Source organism: Pteropus alecto, unplaced genomic scaffold (assembly GCF_000325575.1).
Source record: "Pteropus alecto unplaced genomic scaffold, ASM32557v1 scaffold7, whole genome shotgun sequence".
Classification (NCBI taxonomy): domain Eukaryota; kingdom Metazoa; phylum Chordata; class Mammalia; order Chiroptera; family Pteropodidae; genus Pteropus; species Pteropus alecto.
In genome coordinates this window covers 52,618,330-52,638,677 of record NW_006494614.1, presented here as the reverse complement: position 1 = coordinate 52,638,677, position 20,348 = coordinate 52,618,330, and the positions used below count along the sequence as shown (strand labels likewise).

General features: G+C 36.1%; 1 protein-coding gene and 1 pseudogene across 6 annotated transcripts in view; one reads left to right on the top strand and one right to left on the bottom strand.

Annotated features, from left to right (window-relative positions):
- The window catches only part of RAB30 (RAB30, member RAS oncogene family), a 73,181-nt gene extending 56,333 nt beyond the window's left edge, over nt 1-16,848 (top strand). For all 6 annotated transcript variants that reach the window (XM_006926659.3, XM_015600448.2, XM_015600449.2 and 3 more), the window contains 2 exons: nt 4,155-4,338; nt 10,252-16,848. In XM_006926659.3, the coding sequence (XP_006926721.1) occupies nt 4,155-4,338; nt 10,252-10,502 (435 nt within the window). In that variant the 3' untranslated portion in view covers nt 10,503-16,848. The remainder of the gene's footprint in view (nt 1-4,154; nt 4,339-10,251) is intronic.
- Nucleotides 7,528-8,190, bottom strand: LOC102884476 (annotated as a pseudogene).
- Nucleotides 16,849-20,348: the final 3,500 nt, after the last annotated feature.

The window sequence follows — 20,348 nt, the reverse complement described above, 5'->3', positions numbered from 1 at the left end:
GTTTACACTAAATACAGTAGTGATGGAGAGCTGAGGGCTCTGGAAAACAAAATTATGGAGTGACATCTGTGTAAATGCCAACCGGAAAGCTCAGATTGGGGTGGAGATTAGGAGCAAGGGTGTGGGGATAGGAAGGAGACAGGAGTGTGCATGCAACAGGCATTGGCTGGAAGAGCCACTTGCAGCTCTCTGTTGTTCCAGCAGAGTGGATTGGGTTGCTATCCCTAAAAGTTAGGTGAAGATAACTACTGCTTCAGGCATTTTACTTGCAGGTGTTTGGGTTTCCCATTTATGTACATATATATGTGTGAATTAATTCTTTTGACCAGAATGTTAGTGCCTGCCAGGTGCCAGGCACTGGGAATGAGTACGAGTGAGTAAGAATTGGTCCTCACTGTTAACGAACACCTTATTCTTCTTTCCTGAGTCCCCAGGTTTAGGCATTACATTTATTCCACTTTCTGTAAACCGTAACTTCATTTTTAAGCGCTTATTACACTCAGCTAAAAATCCATCTTTTTATAACATCTGACTGTCTTGAGACCACAGGCTCCCCAAGAGCAAGGTTTGTGTCTGACTCATCTTGGTATTCACATCTAGTTTCTGTCCCCATTGCCTCTGCACCTCCTTTATTCATAAGGCTCAAGAGTTGGCTAATCTCCTCAACGGAGTCCTAACCAATTTGCCTGTGCATCTTTCTAGCCATGTATGCAGAATCAAGATATAAAATGACCCTATTTGACCACATTAATCCAATGGCCTTGTTAACACTTGGACACCTGAGAATCAACTTCCTTATTCTGTCAGTATAAGAGGGCAGAGTTGCCCAGGCTTCACGCAAGAAACAGTTGTTGTCTTATTATTGTCTTTGTTCTTGAACAATTACAAAATACCTCTTCCTGGTGATATTTAAGTGTCTTTATGCTAGAGGTTTTCAGGCGTTCTCAGAGCCCCATGAAGACAATGGAAAAGAGATCACCTGCCTGGCAAGTGGCAGAACAGGACCAGAGCCCAGGTCTCTCTCCTGACTTCTCCTCACCCCTGACCCCCAGCTTCCTCTACAAGTCTCATTCTTTCTAGGATGGCTCCCAGGATTGAAGTCAGGGAATCACAGGTATTAGAAAGGTTCTTGTAGCTATTAAGGCTTAGTGCTAAATCGGTAAAAGCAAAGTTGGGGAAGAGGCTCTTTACTTAAAGTGCTCTGCATTATGAAGGTGACCTTGGATAGAAAATATAATTAAAATATATATAGAATTTTCTCCTATCTATTGATATTTTAAAAGTCTATCTTAAATAAATGACTCATAAGTAAAACTAAGCTAGTCTATAACATTTTAACTTTAGGAGATTAATTGTTATAGAAATAGAAGATTTTTTTGGAAGTCTCTCTGATCAGGTTCATTTTGCATAGATAGGAAAGTCTTGAAAGAATGCAAATATGTTTGCTTATTCAACCATTTGTCCATCCGTTTATTCATCTATCCTCTGTTATGGTGGATGCTTTGTGCCAAGCACTGTGTTAGATAAAGCATCTTTGCTCCCTAGTAACTTACTATCATCTAACTCAAATATTTTAGCCATGAAACCTTTATTATCCTACTAACCATTACCTGGACTTAATCAATCCTTCGTGATTCCACAAGCCTTTGTTCCTTCAGTTAGCCATCATTCAGATGTGTTCACCATGTACCACAGACTGTGTTAGGAAGACACTGGAAGGTTAGACTTAAATAAGAGATAGCCCTTGCCCTCAAAGAACTCAGTCTAGCAAGGAGACACAGTAGTAAACCAATGATTACAGTACATTATTGTGATGGTGAGGCAATAGAGGTGTAAGTAGTGGTACAAAGAAGAGAGTAAACAGTATGTAGCCCCATGTTGGAGGTGAGAGTGGTTAGAAAGCCCATGGCTCTGATATTGAGAGCATGTCGACCAGCATGAGACTTACACTAGGAGACTTTCTCCTCCTAGTGCCTTTTTAATAGAACATTTCATATTTTATTATGGTTAGTTACCATTGTGTTTGTCCTCCCTATAGACGGTGTGCTCTTTGAGATAAGTGATTGTGTTTTATTCATCTTTGTAACCTTCCTGTGCTTAGCACAGTGCTCTGCATTTATTTGTGACCTGTAAATGCTGAAAAGGTGTAAATGAATTACAGAGAGAATGGTGAAATTGAGTTGAATAATAGAAGCAATAGAATACAGATATCCTCAAGAATCAACTGTAAGGCTGGAAACAGGCAGCCCCCTATGAGAAAGCAGCATACATACATCTTGACAAAACTATGCAGTCACTATTCTAGAAAATATTTTAGTGGCTTTAATTCTCAAAGCTGTCCTCAAGATGTGCCAGTCATGAGAACATGCTGATTTCTAATGATTACCAGAGTTAAATCCAATCACAACTGTTTTTAGAGACTCAGTGTGGCATTAAGACAGTAATCTGTTGTTCTAAGACACGCCTTGGCAGAAGGGAATCATGTCCCTAGGTTTGGGGCAGAGCAAAGAAATAGCCTTTGTCCTGGCAAAAACCAGAGTATCTGTATGGTCGCCTTCAGTGTACACAGACTTTGATGTACATCATCAAAGGGCAGCTGCAGCTCTAAATCAAAGGAGAGCCTGTGTGCTGCTGAGTGGTGGCAGGGACTGTCGGTTACTCATCGTTTTCCTGGGCTAATCCTGGTATGAGCAGAGTGTGACACCACCTGACTCATCCTCTTTAGATACTGATGTACGTTGAAATCAGTCTCTGGGGGGCAAAGACAGCACAGTTAGGAAATGGAGTTTTCTGTTAACAAAGGGGAGGCATAAACTTGCCTAACCTCCTGGATTGTTGTAAGGGTTAGGTGAGGATGTCCATAAGTCTTTGAACAGCTTACTATTTGCCAGACACTCTATTTAGTGCAGGGAAAACATGAGTAAGATGGACCTGGACTTCCTCCTCATGAAGCTTTCAGTTTACTGAGGAAGACAGCCATTAAACAAATTATTACAGATAAATAAGTGGGTCAGGCGTTGTAATTCATGAGGGAGAATTACAGGGTGAGTTTCAGGAGAGAATATCTGGGAGTGGGGTGTGGTAGTGACAGGGAACCTGGCCCAATCTGAAGATTCCAGAAGGCCTTCTGTAAGGAAATGATGTTCTGTTAATGGGGGTGAATGCATCTTGTGACATGTGAAATTTATGCAGTTATAAGGGAAGATTATTATTGTTGTTGTTGTTGTTGTTTCCTAAGGCCTTCTGATTTGTTCTGCACTCAGCAGTCTCTCTAGAAAACAGTTCTCTTTCAGCAGCTTTCTGCTCTGTGGGGCAATTCAGGGAGAAGTGAGAAGTGTTTTGCCTTTTTCTTTGTTAAAACCATCAGTTATTAGGTCATAGAACTGGTAGATGACTACAGAAAATGTTAACTTTCAGCATGTTGTACATGTTATTAACCTCCTTTTATAAAGAAACCACTGAAGCTCAAAGAGGCTAAGTGACTTAAGATCACAAAGCTTAAAACTGGTTGAGGATTTTTTTTTTTTTTTGGTCTTCCATGGCATTGTTCCTGTTTTCATTAACAAAGATAATACCTTAATATATTCATTTAAGTTTTGAACTGGAAAAGGTGGTAAAGTTGGACTTTTTCCCCTTTCCAGTTACTTTGATTGAAATGCCAACAATCACAGAATGGCAGCTTGCCCTGTACTGTAACTTTTATAATATAGCATATGGTTAAGAGCATGGACTCTGGGACCACAATGCCTGGTTGAATTGGCTCTGGGATATATTGGCTGTGAGATGTTGAGCAAGTTTATTCATCTCTGTCCTTCATATGAGAAATGGATATAGCAATAGTACCTACCTCACAGAGTTATGAGGATTAAATGAGGTATTATGTGTAAAGTACTTAGAATAGAACTTGGCACATAATAAATGCTCAGTAATTTTTTTAAGAGTAAAGAGGAAACTTAAAATAATCTAACAAAGGAAAAACATAAATAAATAAAGCCAGTCCCTATTCCTAACCAGAAACACAATAAATTTTTTTTTAAATTGTTAAGTCCTTTTAACCATGAAATTATTTGGGTGAAGGTGTTTCCACTTCTAAAGTAAAATAATGCTCGCTCTTTCTGTTTCTCCAACCTGATTCTTCTCTTTTGCCATTATAGCTTCAGATCTGGGACACAGCAGGTCAAGAGAGATTCCGGTCCATTACCCAGAGTTATTACCGAAGCGCCAATGCCTTGATCCTCACCTATGACATAACCTGTGAGGAGTCCTTCCGTTGCCTTCCTGAGTGGCTGCGGGAAATAGAACAATATGCCAGCAACAAGGTCATCACTGTGCTAGTCGGTAAGTGAGGACTAATGAAGAGGGAGATTGATTTGTGGGCATTAGAATATATAATCATGTAAAGCTTGTGCCTTGGTACCCTCCAAGAATATAATCTACAGCTATATAATTTAAGCCATCAGTATTCAGTTCTTTTGCAATTGCAGAGAAAATGAACCATGGTGATGGTTTAGAAAAGTCAAGTAGAAAATATTGCTGATTCATTTTTCTATTCATGTAGGCTCTAGGGAAGAAGGTAGACTGCCATGAAGGTTATGTGGGCTGCTAAACATTTTTTTAAATCCAATTACAAGATCACAGAAACTGTTGGTCTAGAAGTAAAATATATCTCTTAAGTTAATAAGGAATTCACTATTGAAGCAATTGTTTTTTTTACTTAAAAAAGAGACTTCGGCTAATATTTTCCCTTCTTACATTTATGCTGACCTAAGAAATTCTAATTTTCAGAAAGAATCCACTAAGAGAATTTCTGCAGTTTGTTTCATTTTGTAGGAGGGTACTAAATCTCTGTTTAGTATGAGGGGAAAAGCAGAAAATAGCCCATGATTTTCTTGTGGTGACAAATACACCCATTAAGAATGGAATTGCAGTGAAATGGACCAGATCATTAAAAATTCCTCTAGTGGTGATAGAAAAATGTTAATAATATACGGTTGTTAAAATGTTTTTTTTCTACAAAGGATCATTGCTGTGTATTCTAGCAAGACCTGAATTGGAAATCTGGGTAGAAAACTTCAGAAACATTAAGTTATAAATTATAGCTAACAGTAAGTTAACACTTTATAGTAAGCAGTATAACTAGCATATATGTGCCAGGAATCTTATTAGGCACTTTATGTGTCATGATCTCTAATTTACAGATGAGGAAACCAAGCCTCAGAGAGGTGAAGTTTTTTGCCCAAGGTCACACAGCATGTAAGATCTACTCCAAACTCTGCATTTGTCCAACTTAGTATGCTGCTTTATAACAAATTGCTGGACTTTTCTTTCAGGCTGCTGGGTTAAGTATCTCTATATATGCCTCTCTATAAGCTATCGCTTCCTGCCCAGTCCTGAAAACCCTCTTGCATACTGAAAACCTTTGCCATGAAGCACCTGAAAGTTCTCAGCTTTGGACTTGGCTTTCTTTTTGTTCCACAGAAAGCCCCTGAGAACTTGAGTCAAAGCATTACTACTTGGGAATTTACCTAAGGAAGTTAAATGAAGATTTGAGGGGAGATAATTAGTCAGTTCAGTATGAAAGAGGCACTAGCTTTTTTTAAAAAAACTTTTTATTATGGAAAATTTTAAACATAAGCAGAAGTAGAGAAAACACTATAATGAACACATCTCTCAGCTTTGACAATTATCTACTCATGGCCAATCTTATTTTACTGTTGCCATCTATTCTGTCTGCCTTCCCCTTCAGATTATTTTGAAGCAAATCCGATTGTTGCATTAATTCATCTTTCAAATTTCAGTATATATCTCTAAAAGACAAGATTTTTTTTTTAAAAAGAGAACCTAACCATAATGTTATTTCACACCTAAAAATATTAAAAATTCTTTAATAGCTTCAAAAATTTAGACATTGTTCAAATTTCCTTGGTTGACTAAAAAAATTTTAAAATTTTATTCAAATCAAGATTCAAGTAAGGTCCATTTATATAATTTTTTTAATGTTTTTTAATTCTCCTTTTATTTGTAGGTTATCCCTCCATTTTTTCCTCTCTTGAAACTTATACGTTAAAGCGTTTGTTTTTCCTGTAGAGTTTTTAAGTCTGAATTTTGTTATTTCATTCCTGTGGGTGTCATTTGACATACTCCTCCATCACCTGAATTTACTGCAGATTTGTAGGAAAATTTAGAAGCCTGATCAGATTCAGGTTTTTTGTTTGTGTGTTTGTTTGTTTTCTTTTTAGCAAGAATACTTCATAGTTGATACTCTGAGGTTCTTACAGGACAGTCAAGAAAAATGCTTGATTTTTTCTTTTTTTATTTACTATTTTTCAAGGTAATGAGTTGGTGTTCTAGTATTTCCCAAACTATCGAAGTTTTTTTATATTTTGAATGTCATTATAGATTTAAGTATCTTTGATGTATTCTATTCCCTCGCTATGATTGTCAGTGCTCCAACTCTTCCAACTTTGATGGTAGGCTCCTGAGTCCCTTTGACATGACCCCAGGAATCTGATAATTTTCTTGTTTTCTGGTACGACAAGTGTTCTAGGCACATCTTGTGCATTTCCCATCCCAGACCTGGAATTAACCATTTCTTCAAGAAGCATTGCTTTTCTTTTTCTTTTTTTAACTCAAACCAACATTTGTTACTTACGTTATTCAAGGCAGTGTTTCCTTTAAGTTTCCTTTGTAAAAATTCTCAATTTAGTATGCTTTCAGTATTCTGAAAATTATTTTTTACTTAAAAAAGTTTTTTTTTATTCTTCAATTATAGTTGACATTCAATATTATATTAATTTCAGGTGTACAGTATAACGGTTAGACATTTATATAGTTACTAAGTCTAGTACCCACCTGGCACCATACATAGTTATTACAATATTCCTTATGCTGTACTTTACATACCCATGGCTACTTTGTAATTGCCAATTTGTACTTCTTAATCTCATCACCTTTTTCACCAAACACTCCCACCCTTTTCCCACATGGCAACCATCAGCTTGTTCTCTGTATCGATGAGTTTGTTTCTGTTTTGTTTGTTCGTTTGTTGGTTTAGATTCCACATATAAATGAAATCATGGTATTTGTCTTTCTCTGAATATTTCACTTAGCATAATACCCTCTAGTTCCATCCATGTCATCACAAATGGTAAGACTTTATTTTTTATGTTTTATTTTTTTAGATATTTGAAATACAACTTTATTCTGATTCTAAATGGAAAGGAATGGGAATGACAGTAATAAACAAGGCTTCACCGCTGAGCATTGTGATGTGACCGTAGCAGTCTTATGTTTGAAACTCAATAAAGAAACAGCTGCGTTCCAAAACAGCTAAATAGGCAGGTCCAAAAAATGAAGGTTTTTTTTTAACTGCCACATTCACTTCGAAGCCCCTTCACATGCTTCAGCATCCCAGATTAAGCACACGTTCTGCTTAGCTACATAACAGAGTGGCAAACACGCTGCACCACTGACATCACAGAACAGCTGCCTATAAAACTAGACTTCTGCAGCTCCAGCTTCGCTTTCTCACAGGTCGTCATCCTCATCTGGCAGAGCAGTTGTCTGAGCAACCTCTAGATTGTGCTTATATTGTGCTGCCAAAGCTGGGTCCATGACAACCTCAGGTGAGGCGAGAGCAGGCATGGCAACAAACTCCAAGTTAGGGTCTCCAGTTAGTTTTCTAGCAAGCCAGAGGAAGGGCTTTTCAAAGTTGTAGTTGCTTTTGGCAGAAGTGTCGTAGTACTGAAGATTCTTCTTTCGGTGGAAGACAATTGATCTTGCCTTAACTTTCCTGTCCTTAATATTCACTTTGTTGCCACACAACACGATGGGGATGTTTTCACATACTCGTACCAGATCTCTATGCCAGTAAGCACATTCTTATAAGTAACTCTTGAAATTACATCAAACATTATAAATGCACACTGGGCTTGGATGTAATAGCCATCTCTCAGGCCACCAAACTTCTTCTGACCAGCTGTGTCCCACACATTGAATTTGATAGGTCCTCTGTTGGTGTGGAACACAAGGGGATAGACCTCGACGCCCAAGGAAGCTACGTACTTCTCAAATTCACCAGTCAGATGACGTTTCATAAATGTTGTTTTTCCAGTCCCACCATCACCAACCAGTACAAGTTTGAACTGACTGGGGTTCTCCTTGGGCAGCCATCATGATGTTACTTCCAGAAGCGTCTCTGGGCCTATCTGACTGATAGCTCAAGATTTTATTTTTTTAAGGCCGTTTAATATTCCATTGTATATATGTACCACATCTTCTTTATGTAATCATCTATCAATGGACACTTAGGCTGCTTTCATATCTTGGCTATTATAAATAATGCTACAGTGAACGTATATCTTTTCAAATTAGTGTTTTGGATTTCTTGAGATAAATATCCAGAAGTGGGATTGCTGGGTCATGTGGTATTCTATTTTTAATTTTTTTAGCAACCTCCATACTATTTTCCATAGTGGCTGCACCAATTTGCAATCCCACCAAGCACTGTTTTTTGTCTGTTCGTTTGTTTTGTTTTTTAATGGGAAGTTGTATTTACATGCCACAACCAAAGTGATAGTAATCCTCCTTACTAGTGGTTTGGTCATTGTGTTTGGGCTTTTCAGTGGACAGAGTTAGTGTGTGTGTGCATGTGTGTGTGCGTGTGTGTGATGAATTCTGTAGTGTCCACAAAGACTTGTCCTATTAGGCTCTACTAAACATTTTGATTCACAAGACTACCATAGGCCATGCTTAGCATCATATTTGCTTAGAAGGGTACAGGACAGGGCAGGAAATGTGGCTTTACAGCAGGTCAGCATCTGGCATTCCTCTTCAGTGGAAGTAGTTCTCATAGCAGTCCCTATGGTGGTCCAGAGCCTCCTGGGACCGTTCATGTTTGAGGTAGAAGCCTCACTTAAGGCAAGTGCATGAATTGTCCTGGCCTACAAGCCTTGATGCCTCATAGGAGCCAGTCTTTCTTATAAGAACCCCACAGGCCTAACTTTGAAGGTCTCTTCAAATGAAGAATCACTACACTCAGGAAGCCCAAAGGTATGGCTTTCCATCAGGTATTTATAATGTATACATAGAATTCCCACGCTAGATGGAATTTATCAATCAGGGGTTACTATTACCATAGAAAAATGTTGCCAAGTAACACAGTTGACATATCACGTTTGTCAGGTTTCCAGGAGCAAAGAGGTAGAAACAATTTTAAAAGATAAAAAAATACACTGTGAATTATTTACTATACTGATACTTCCATCTGTAATTCAGGACTTCAGAAATATTACTTAACCTCATTAATCTTATATTTGTATTTCCTTTTTCCCATGCCAAAAGCCCCTGTCCCATTGACACCTACATAATTACTCATTTGCTTTATCCTCTAAAACATGCAGAGCGGTCTCAGAATAACAAGGATGACATTACCACTGAGGAGATGATTACTCTAACAGTTCCTAATTTTTTCTTCGGTTCTCTTTGCTATTAGGATATATACCACTGGGATGCATGGTTAAATTATTGTATTTCAACTCACCTGAAATAGTTTTTCTCTGTGGGGTTATGCCACTTCATGATAAACAGGTTCATTTGTTTCTTTTTGCTTTCAATTTTAGGAATTGGTTTTTAAATTTAATTACATATTGATTACATAATTATAATTAATTGTATAATGTAAAACATCTATAAGATGCTTAAATCTATAAAATAAGATACATTTAGAAAGGTCTAGTTTCTATCCCTTCCTATTCCTCAATATTGTTCCTTTCATGGGGAACCATTATCTTTAAAATTAAGATTTTGGTTTATTCTCCCATTAAAATACAAGGAAATAAACTGTGTCTATGTATTTTTTTTCCACCTTTTTTCTTAGTTGTATATTATAAACACTTTCTTCTTCTTTGCTTTATTTACTTAACAATATATATCCTAGTGGCTCATACCATGGCAGCATATAGAGAGATACCTTATTGCTTTTCATAGTGGCAAATAATTCCAAGTAACTATGGGTGTACCATAGTGTATTCAGCCAGTGCCCAATTGATGAACATTTGGACTGTTTCCAGTTATTTGCCATTACAGATGGCACTGATATTTTAAAATAAACATCCCAATAATCACACATTTGCTTTGCTTTACTTGCCCGTCTATCTGGTTTGACTTCAGATTATGGAAATGAATTTTTATGTTTCTGAGACTGCTTAAAGTCAAATGATGATTCGTTCTGTGATTTTACCACTGTTTTAGGCAACAAGATTGATCTGGCTGAAAGGAGAGAAGTCTCCCAGCAGAGAGCTGAAGAATTCTCAGAAGCTCAGGACATGTATTATCTGGAGACCTCAGCCAAGGAATCTGATAACGTGGAGAAACTCTTCCTTGATTTAGCTTGCCGCCTGATCAGTGAAGCCAGGCAGAACACACTTGTGAACAATGTATCATCACCCTTACCTGGAGAAGGGAAAAGCATCAGCTATTTGACTTGCTGTAATTTCAACTAAAGGCTGAGGCAAGGAGAAGCGAAAGAAATCAGCAGCCGCCCCAGTGGGCCACAAGTTGCTGGGGCGATCTGGCAATGAAGGTGGTTCCTGCTCTTGGACCTTCTGACTCCTGTGGCTCCCGAGTTTACAAAGCATGGCAGGCCAAGGGACTTGTCCACAGGCCAGCATAAGCAGAACATATAGTGGTTTCACTCTTTTGCAGTATGGAGTCAGAGCAAGGAGAAAATTGCACTAGGCGCTCCATGACCTGCAGAGCATGTTGCTTTTGTTTTTTTAAAAAAGCAAGTAAAAGCGCATTCCTGAACACAGTCAGGGGGATGCCTCCTGCTCATCAGTGGGTGCATGCGGGGGCTATTCTTTAGGGCTTCTGGGGGCCCTGGTTTTCATGTCCACCAGATAAACCAAAACTGAGAAGGCCAAGTACTGTCTCTGTGGTGTGTGTTGATGACCCCATGGAGATTTTGAAAAGTGTTATTTCTCTTGTCCACAGGCACTTTTAAGAACTTTAGATGTAAAAATGAAATGAAACCTTTACCCATGACCAACAGTTAACAATTTTTGTTTTAATAGCATATACAAGCTACATGACTCCTTTTGGTGCTAATGATCCTGCTATTCCACAGACCAAACGTTTTAGTACATTTATGTCCTTAAATGTATTTCATAGAAATAAATAATAATAAGGCAAGTCCATGAATCAGCACTCTTAAAGTCTCATTGCTACTTTTTCTAGGGTGGATTTGTTGGGAAAGAGAAAACTTTCCTTTCATGTTCCACTGTAAATCTTACCATTTTCTTATTCTGTTCTCCATCTTTCCTGCCCTTTAAGCAAATGAAAAAGTTTGAAAAAATAAAAAAAAAAAGAATTCTTGATAATATTCTAATATAAAAGATTAGCTCTACGACATGATGAGTAGTATGAGAAAACAGACCAGAACTGACCAAAATACTGTGGATTAATGGACTGCAGTGCAAAGTTCCAAGCAGAGCACGGTCCTTGATAGCAGGTCACATCTTTTATTTCTGGTACTATCCATCTTGGACAGATCAAGGCTTAGGATTTTGTAAACGTTTTTTAATATAAGCGAGAATAGCAACAGATGAAAACTCTCATGAACCATTTTTGTACCTTCAATGATAACCTTAGAAAATTTCTGCTTGTGGAAGCAGACTGAGTTGTCATTTCTCACCTCCTTCTTGTGGTAACGTTACTCTCAGACCATACATTCTTCTCCATTTCTTTCTTCTTTTCCTTTCTTTCCTGGTCTCCCATTTCTTTTCTTCCTTCCTCCCTCCCTTACACCTTCCCTCCCTCTTCCCCATTTCCTGCTTTCTTTATATGCATGTGTTACTGCAAATCTCCAACTCAGATGGAGGTGTATATGCCTTTACTTAGCCAATTTTGAAACAGGACTCAAAATAGAAGACGTGCTGCTGAATATGTATGACTATTTCTTCAGTGCCATACTTCGATACCTTCCAATTTGTTCACTGATATAAATGCAAATTGGGAAAATATTTAAACCTGTACGATGTTGATGCTGTCAGATGTTTATGTAGCTTGCTACTTAGCATAACTGAGGGATGAGTAATGGAATAAGAATATGATGTGTAATTCCACTGTTTCTTTAGAGGGTGGCAGTCTCAGTCCGGATATGTTGATGTTTGAAAGCAATTTAATTTTAAAGAAATGAGTCATGTAGAGATACAATATTGATAAAGCATTTCTAGCATTTCTCTAGTAGGTATCAGAGTGATCCATCTCTTACACATGGGGACTATACATATTGTTTAAGGGATTAGTATTTTGGGTTGGCCTCACTGTGTTTGTCCTGATCCTATGGGTAAGAGAGATCCCAGAAGTTTGAATTGCTTTTATTTTATAATCTATCTCTACAGGAAAGAAATATCATTTTAATAAACACCAAGCAAAATAATTTATAACTGTTGCCTTTTCCTCCCCATCTTCCCACTAAGCCAGCAACTAAAGGTGTTCAGAAAACACATTGATCGAGGTGGGCAGAAGGTCATCTCTTTTTAAACTGTGAGGAAATGTCCCTAAGTTCAGATTTATTATCTTTTAGTTAGGGCAAAAGTCCAGTTACCCCATACATCATGACCCAACTTTGTCTCATAGCAGCAAGTATGTTGAAAATAAATTTGCTTTGTGAACTCAGAGGACAGGAATTTGTTAGAGTGGACAGATTTAGTTGTGAAACAGAAGCTTCTAGAGCCACGCTTGCATTCTGAAATTAGTATTCCTTAGGGTTCAGCTTCCTCTCGCTACCCTTGGCTGCACTTAGAAGGGAATTAGAAAGCTCTGCTCTTGGCCCCTTTCTTCCCTGTTACTCTTCCCAGCTTTTCTATAATTTACTGTTACCCATTCATGGCCCATCAGCAGGGACACATGAGAATGTAGGGCTTTCTTTTTTTTTTTTTTTTGCCCCTTAGTTGTGTGAATTCCAGATTAGGCCTTATGGACACTTGTTCATTGATGTATTTCAAGTTTGAGAATGATCCCTGGCAATATTGTAGGTGCTTAATGAGTATTAGTTGAATAAATGACAGTGCCAAGATGAAATTTTTTGGTTAAACAGAAATTTCTCAAACAGAACTTGAGAAAGGACACTAATTAAATGTGGTCATCTTAAACCATGCCAAGACCTAAACGTATTGGTTTGCTACAATATTTGCTAAAATGAATCTTCTTAAAATGAATTCTCATTTAATGGTGGATGAAAAGAAGTTGCTTTCTCATAGTTTGTCTTGATCTGACTCATAAAACTACCGGAGTCAATCTCTGCTTCCATTTTTGGGTGTGATCTTTTTCTTCTTTTAATAAAGTTAGTAAATATATGGTAAAACTTTTTTTCATTCCAGTGAAAAAACATCATATTCATGTCATAAGGTCAATTTTAGAAGAATGTGTGAAATCATATAGCTTGCTGATATTAATGTTTTATTATGGCTTTGTGTAGACTATATTCTCAAAGGACTTTGTGCTTTCTCCTATACCTATGCAAGGCTTTTTATTCCTTTATATGCTTTTATTAGACCTGTTGAATTATGTTAACATTTAATTTTGATTATACAGAACCAATTATCCTTTCTGTGGATTACTTAAATTAGGTCATTAGCTTTTCCTGGCCCTTATTTTCCAGTCTTTTAGTCATTTCATGTTCACATCTCTTTCTGAGTGAAGCGGCAAGACAATAACTAAAAACGAAAGTAAAATAGAATTTTTTGATACTGTGTCAATTTCTGATTTAGAGTTTGATGAGAAAGGTAAAAACCACAGGCCAAAATAAAATGTCTGGATTAGGATTATTTTTAAGAATTTAGACTTGGGAGGGAGGAGGCAGAAGTTAAAGACTGCATTCTTCTTTCTTCTGTTCATGAATGAATGCCTTAGGAGGCCACTGGTGACTTCCCTTGTTAGATCAATGATTTGCCTCCTTTTAGCTATTTCATAATTCTTCCAGATTCAGCATCAAATTTCAGTTAATGAATCATTCTGAATAAATACTAGTTGTAAGTGATTTTGAGTTGATCTTCTGACTAAAATGAAAATATCCATTTTAAAAGCCAAGCTACATGAATAAGGTATCATCTCATTATATTCAGGAAAAAACTTTCATTTTTCCCCCCTACATAAAGGTAGGCATTTTCTATTAATTCTGCAGAACTCTCTGTATTTCATGTTCATTAGTACTTTAAGACCACTGCCCTATTAGTCTCTGGAAGAACCCCTCTAGGGTTTGCCCTTGCTTTTTTCTAGATTTTTTTTTTTTTTACTGCAACTAGTTACTTCTCTCAACCATGGCCCTGACAGAGGTGTTTTAATGCAACTATAATAATACTTTTAGGACTTAAATAGAAAATCAAAAGCAGTGAAAAATCATATTACATCCTTCTTCCATAAGTGGTATAGTTGAACACTGATTTTGGGATATTACATCCTTCTTTTTTGATTTCACTTCTGTCACATAAGCTTATTTTTGTTTGAAAGGAAAACTGCTTTCCCTTACATTCTTCACACTGGGTAGAAAGCATACTGAATTAAGAACTTATCCCTTCAAACAACTAATTAATGTAGTAATGTTAGACCAAAGGAGATGACACTTCATCTCCTTTCCTAAGTCCATGATATTGGAATGTTACAATCATTCTTAGAAGCCGTACTTTGGAATTAAAAACAAATGGAGGCATAATAAAGATGACGAAAGAATTTAAAATTTAAGACATTTGAAGACTATTTGAAGGATTTGGGGAGATATAGATTGGGAAAGGGAGGAATACAATTAGTACATTAGAGTAATATTCTGTGGTTCAAAAGGATGGAATGAAGCCCACTAAACAGTGGTAATAGGACCACAGATTCATCAGAGAGAACATCCTCAAAAAGATGGTTTTACTATGAAAGGAGCTGCTTCAGATCATAGTCTTTGTCAAGGAAAGGCTAGATTAAAAACTCAGCAAAGATGATGGTGGAGAGGATCCCAGCATTGGTTGGGGGTTGGACCAGACGATCTACTAACTTAAAATTCTATGTTGCAGTACGTTGCCTTTATAACATGTTTAATTAAATATTTGTTGACCTGGAGATAATGATTTTTTTTTTTTAAAAGTCTGCTCTTCTACAAAAAGTGTATACTATCTTCCAAGAAGGAGTTTGGTTATATGTTGTTAGGCCAAAAGACTACTTGCCCCAAGCTGGGATTGCTTTGTCAGTTCATTCATTGATGTCTTGTTGAAATTACAAACTCATTCCTGAGTTAAAAAACTTTTAAATGTATTGTTTTAGTAGAAGTCACGTGAAATCATGAAAATTGTGTATTTGTAATTTGCCAAACATGGGTCAGGCTCAGTTTAGTGAATAATTGGTGTCTCTTCAGGATTTTAGGAGAGGTCTTTTTAGTAAAACAGAATCTTCAGTTAAAGATGTCATAAACATACCAACTTGAAGTTTTGCAGCTTCCATCAGAGATCAGCTGGTGGATCACTGGCATAAGGCAGACCCAAGATGCGTTTTGGAAAAATCTCAAATAACATTTGGTTAGTTGGTTTGATTCTCTTGAAAAAAACATGATCTGAAAATGATTTTAACAGAACCGAGGCCAAATTGCTTCATATAGAAAGTAACAAAACACAGGTCTTTGAAAATCAGAACATTTGCTAATCCCACGATCAAATGATTCCACCTGCAAAATAAGTTATCCTTGCTAGGCTCATAGATTCATTGGTCTTGCATCAGTATAGTGAGAAACACTTGAGTTTGGGTAAGACTTCCTTTGACTCCTTTGGCTAAGAGGTCAGAGCATGAGAGCTAGCCACCTCTTCCTTAATTGACTGACTGAGGTGCATGAGTCAAATTTTTACTTTGCCACTGAGTTAAAGCAGATTTTTTGGAGATGTGTTCTAGTTCCTGATGGAAACCTTGGTGGGTTGTGATTCTGACACATAAGAGAGATGTAGCGAAGTGTATAGAAAGAAGAATACTAGGCTAAGTGTGAGGAATCCTAGTATGGCCATGAATTAATTAGCTATAACTTTATGCAAAGCACAATCTCTTGAGCATCAGTTTCCTCATCTATGAGATAGACTTATACCTCTCGGGATTATTATGAAAGTTAGACAAGATAAATTGAAAGTACAGTTCTTAGTAAACAATAAGTACTCAAATATTAGTTCTTTCCTCCTTGATTAAAAATAGACTTTGGATAGTCTTATGCAAGGATAGATTCTTAAGGCAAAACAGAAAACCTCTTGACTTCAAAGAAAAGAGCTCCATTTCTAAATGGGCCTTAAAAGGAAGTCACTTATATGATCCATCAGTCTGTCTTTGGGCATTAATGTTACCCAAGAGACTTCATTGCTTTACATACTTCAGGAAAGGCATTCTCTCTCGCTTGTTCTGTCTCTGACTGTCTGTCTCTCTCCCTTGCTCTCTCTACCCCCAAAACAGGCAATTCCAGGGTTGTAAACTCCTCATTATCAGGAAACTTAACCTTATTACTGAAATACCTCATAGTGCAATTTGAACCTCTTCTTAATCCTATTCTCCATGGAAAGAAAAATGGGTTGATCCTATCTTCTTTTAAGGAGCCATATTTGCCATTTATTATTGCCCTCTTGCCTCATTAAAAAAAAAAAATGACAGAAAAGCTAATTAAGGTGATAATAATTATTTCCTTGGGGAATTTCAGGATGGGTATTTATAAACTCTTAGCTTCTTATTGGTATGAGATTTAGGTAATAATCCTACTGTTGGTTAACTCTTCAATTATCATGTACTTTTCTCCTTTATACAACATAATTGATAACAAAGTGTGCTTTTGAAAAATTATTCTGGTTGTGTGGCTCTTTTTTCTTCCTCTTGGTAAAAAATGGAGTCATAATTCTAGTTTTATAATCTGCTTTTAGAATTTAATTTCAAAAATGACATTATTTAATAGACATAATTACCAACCTCAAAATTTAGCAGGGTTTCTTTCCCTTCCTACATGTGCACTAAATTCTGAAATAAAAATTGGGTTATGAAATGCCTAATAAAGCAAAAATTCATGTATAGAATAACAAAAGATAATCTGGTCTGTTATGATGTCAGTAGTTGGTTGAATGGTGCATAGCTTTTGTTTAAGGTTACACAATTATGCCTGAATTAAATAACAATAGCAAGACTTGATAAACCCTCTGAAAAACAGCTGCTAAACATTGCTTTCTGCAATTTAACCATTAGGAATAAATATTTTCTTGTTCTATACAATTGCAGGATGTTAGTGGAACTTTCTTGTAGGCTATTTGACAATGAATGTCAGTTGATTTAAATTAAAAAAAAATTTTTTTTAATTGTCTTATCTTTTTAAGGTATGTTGAAGCTTTCACGTCCCTGTAATAGAAAATTTCAAATAACTGGAATGCTCACTTCTAATTTCTGCTCACTGAAGTGTCCTCTAGACATACCAGTTGGTTGGAGCTCCTTCGATGATATGTAAGGGAGCTACATAAATATATTTATGTTAATATACATACATAAATGTATGTGAGTAAAATTGTTCTCAGCAAAAAAAAAATCTTAAAATTTCAGACAATAATGGGTTAAGAGATTTTTGATAATCTAAAGGGAAAAAGTGTGCCCATATATATTGTTGCATATACTTTAATGCATGACTTTTAATATAGGGATGAAATAAAATGTAAAATATATCATCCTGAAGGTCTTCTCAGCAGCTAGAAAAAATACTTTGAAAAGCTGTTTTATGAAGACTTTGAGAATCCCAGATTTCTCCTCATTTCCTATTTCTTCCCATTAAAACATGGATCTTTAACATACACATAGTTTTAACAAACATGTTAATCATCAAGTCTTATGAACTCAATTCTTAATATTTGGCTGTTGGTTTTAAGCATAGGCTCTCAGTAACATCTGAATACACAAGTATATAAAATCTAATCATCAGCTTCAATGCAAATAATACTTGATTTTAAATGTTAATATGAAGATATTAACAAAACACTGCACCGTGTCTTATGCGATTGTTTTTTCCTTAATAAAAATCTTGTTAGGAATATAAGCCCATAATGACTTTAGTGCAATTAGCTGAAAACATTCTATAGAAAGGCAATTGTATGAAAACTTCAATAAATATTTAAAAAGAGGCATAGGGAACAGGAATCTAAACAAAATATTTTAAATAAAGTTGCATCTCTCTTTTAAAAATTGAGATATAATTCAAACACCATACAAATCTGTGTCCAGTATTCACCATCGCATCTTTGGGGTAGAAAACTTTGCCACAAGCATTTTTGCTGTATAATTAATTGTCCATAAGGGAATTTGGCTATAAAAAGATAAAATAACTGATTAACAGTGTTTTTGTTGGGTTTTTGTTTGTTTGGTTTCATTTCTCATTGACAAATCAACTACTGTAAAAAAGATAAATAGTGGATTGACAGTTTGGTTTTTTTGTTTGTTTGGTTTCATTTCTTCATTGACGAATCAACTGCCTTTGGCAGACAATGTATTTAAGCTTGTTGTCAGTTTGGTTTCACTTCCCCATTGATGAAGTTCTCTTAGTTACTTCTATTTTCGCAGTATATATAAATCTTAGCTGACCCTTATAATGGTGTATACAGTGACAAGTAAAGAAGCCTACAGTGAAAGTACCTAAAACCATACAATTCTGTCCTTGAAAGTGTATAGTTCAGTGTTTTTTAGTATTTTCACAGTTTTAACTGTCTAACTCCAGAACTATCATCCCCAAAAGAAATTCCGTACTCATGAGCTGTCGCTCCCTTCCCTTCTCCCCCAGCATCTGACAAGCACTAATTTACTTTCTGTCTCTACAAATTTGCCTACCCTGGACATTTCATATAAATAGAATTAAACTATATGTGGTCTTTTGTGTCTGACTTTCACTTAGCATAATGTTTTCAAGTTTAATATATCATGTTGTAGCATGAATCAATACATTCTTTTTATGGCTAATAATATTCCATTATGTGTATATACCACATTTTATTTGCCCATTCATCAGTTAATGGATATTTTGTTCCCATTTTTGGCTATTATAAATAATGCTGCTATGAACATTTGTGTACAAGTTTTGTGTGTGGGCATATGTTTTTGCATTTTTCTTAAAAGCAATTAGTCTAGCAAATCAAGTCATTTGTGTTAGTTGAAGCAGAACTTCTTAAATTTCTGCTTAGAGGAGTGCAACTTATAATATTAGATCAATTGGTCAATTAGGAGACCTCTAAATAACAGCTAACTCCCCAATATGTCCATAAGCATTTTTCTATGAACCTATCATTTAGATATGATAATCAATTTCATGAAGACTGCTTCGGTCTTACAGAAATTGAATTATCATGTACAGAATTTCTAAAGTCCTCTGCATTGTTTTTAAAGGACAGCTACGAATCATGCTTGAGAGGAGTACTCATTCAATCTTCTAGGAGTCAATGAATGAGCATTTTTAATATACAATTTTCTTTATATATTGACTGTATTTTAAAGTTTGGATTTTCCTTCTTGAAAAAAAATTGTCAAGTAGAAAAACCACCTGACTGTTCATTGTAGCTTGTTTATTATTAAGAAATAACTCATACTGAGAGTCAAAGTAAAAAGAATGTATTTTGTGTGCAAAGGATGAATGTATCGATAACTTTATTTGTAACAGAGTTTTTTAAAAAGATGAATGGAAATTGCTTTCCCATGTACTTGTATATAAATAAACATTTCCTGTTGCCCACATTTGGAGGATATGTTATCAAAGTATGTAAAGCAAGTAAGCTTTAAGTACATTAATGTGTTTCAGCATGACATGTAATGTGCTCTGGATTTGGGCATCTGGAGACCTGAGTTTGTTGATTCTCTAATTGGTTAACTTGGACAAGTCATTTAACATTTTGTACCATGGATTTCTCCTCTGCAAAATGAGGGGCTAGGTTGATTAATCCTTAAGGTCTCCAATTATAATACTAAACAAGAGTGCTATATTCAGGATATGAGAATATGTGCTAATTGTTTCTAATGGTTAGAAACCATTAGAAAGATGCTTTATTTGATGATATATTAGAAGGAATATTACACTGAGAACCAAGAGTCCATAAATTCTAGTCCCAGCTCTGACACTGTGGAGCTCTGTGACACTAGATATCTTTACGGTCCCTTCTAGCTAAACCACATTATGTGGTTCTATATTCTTTAGCAATATCAAGATATTATCTTTCATAATTAAGAATGAGACTACTTACTCATCACTAGTGAGGCATTCATTCACCTGTTTGCTCATTCATTGACTCATTCATTTATTCATCATTTATCGAACAGCATATACTGTT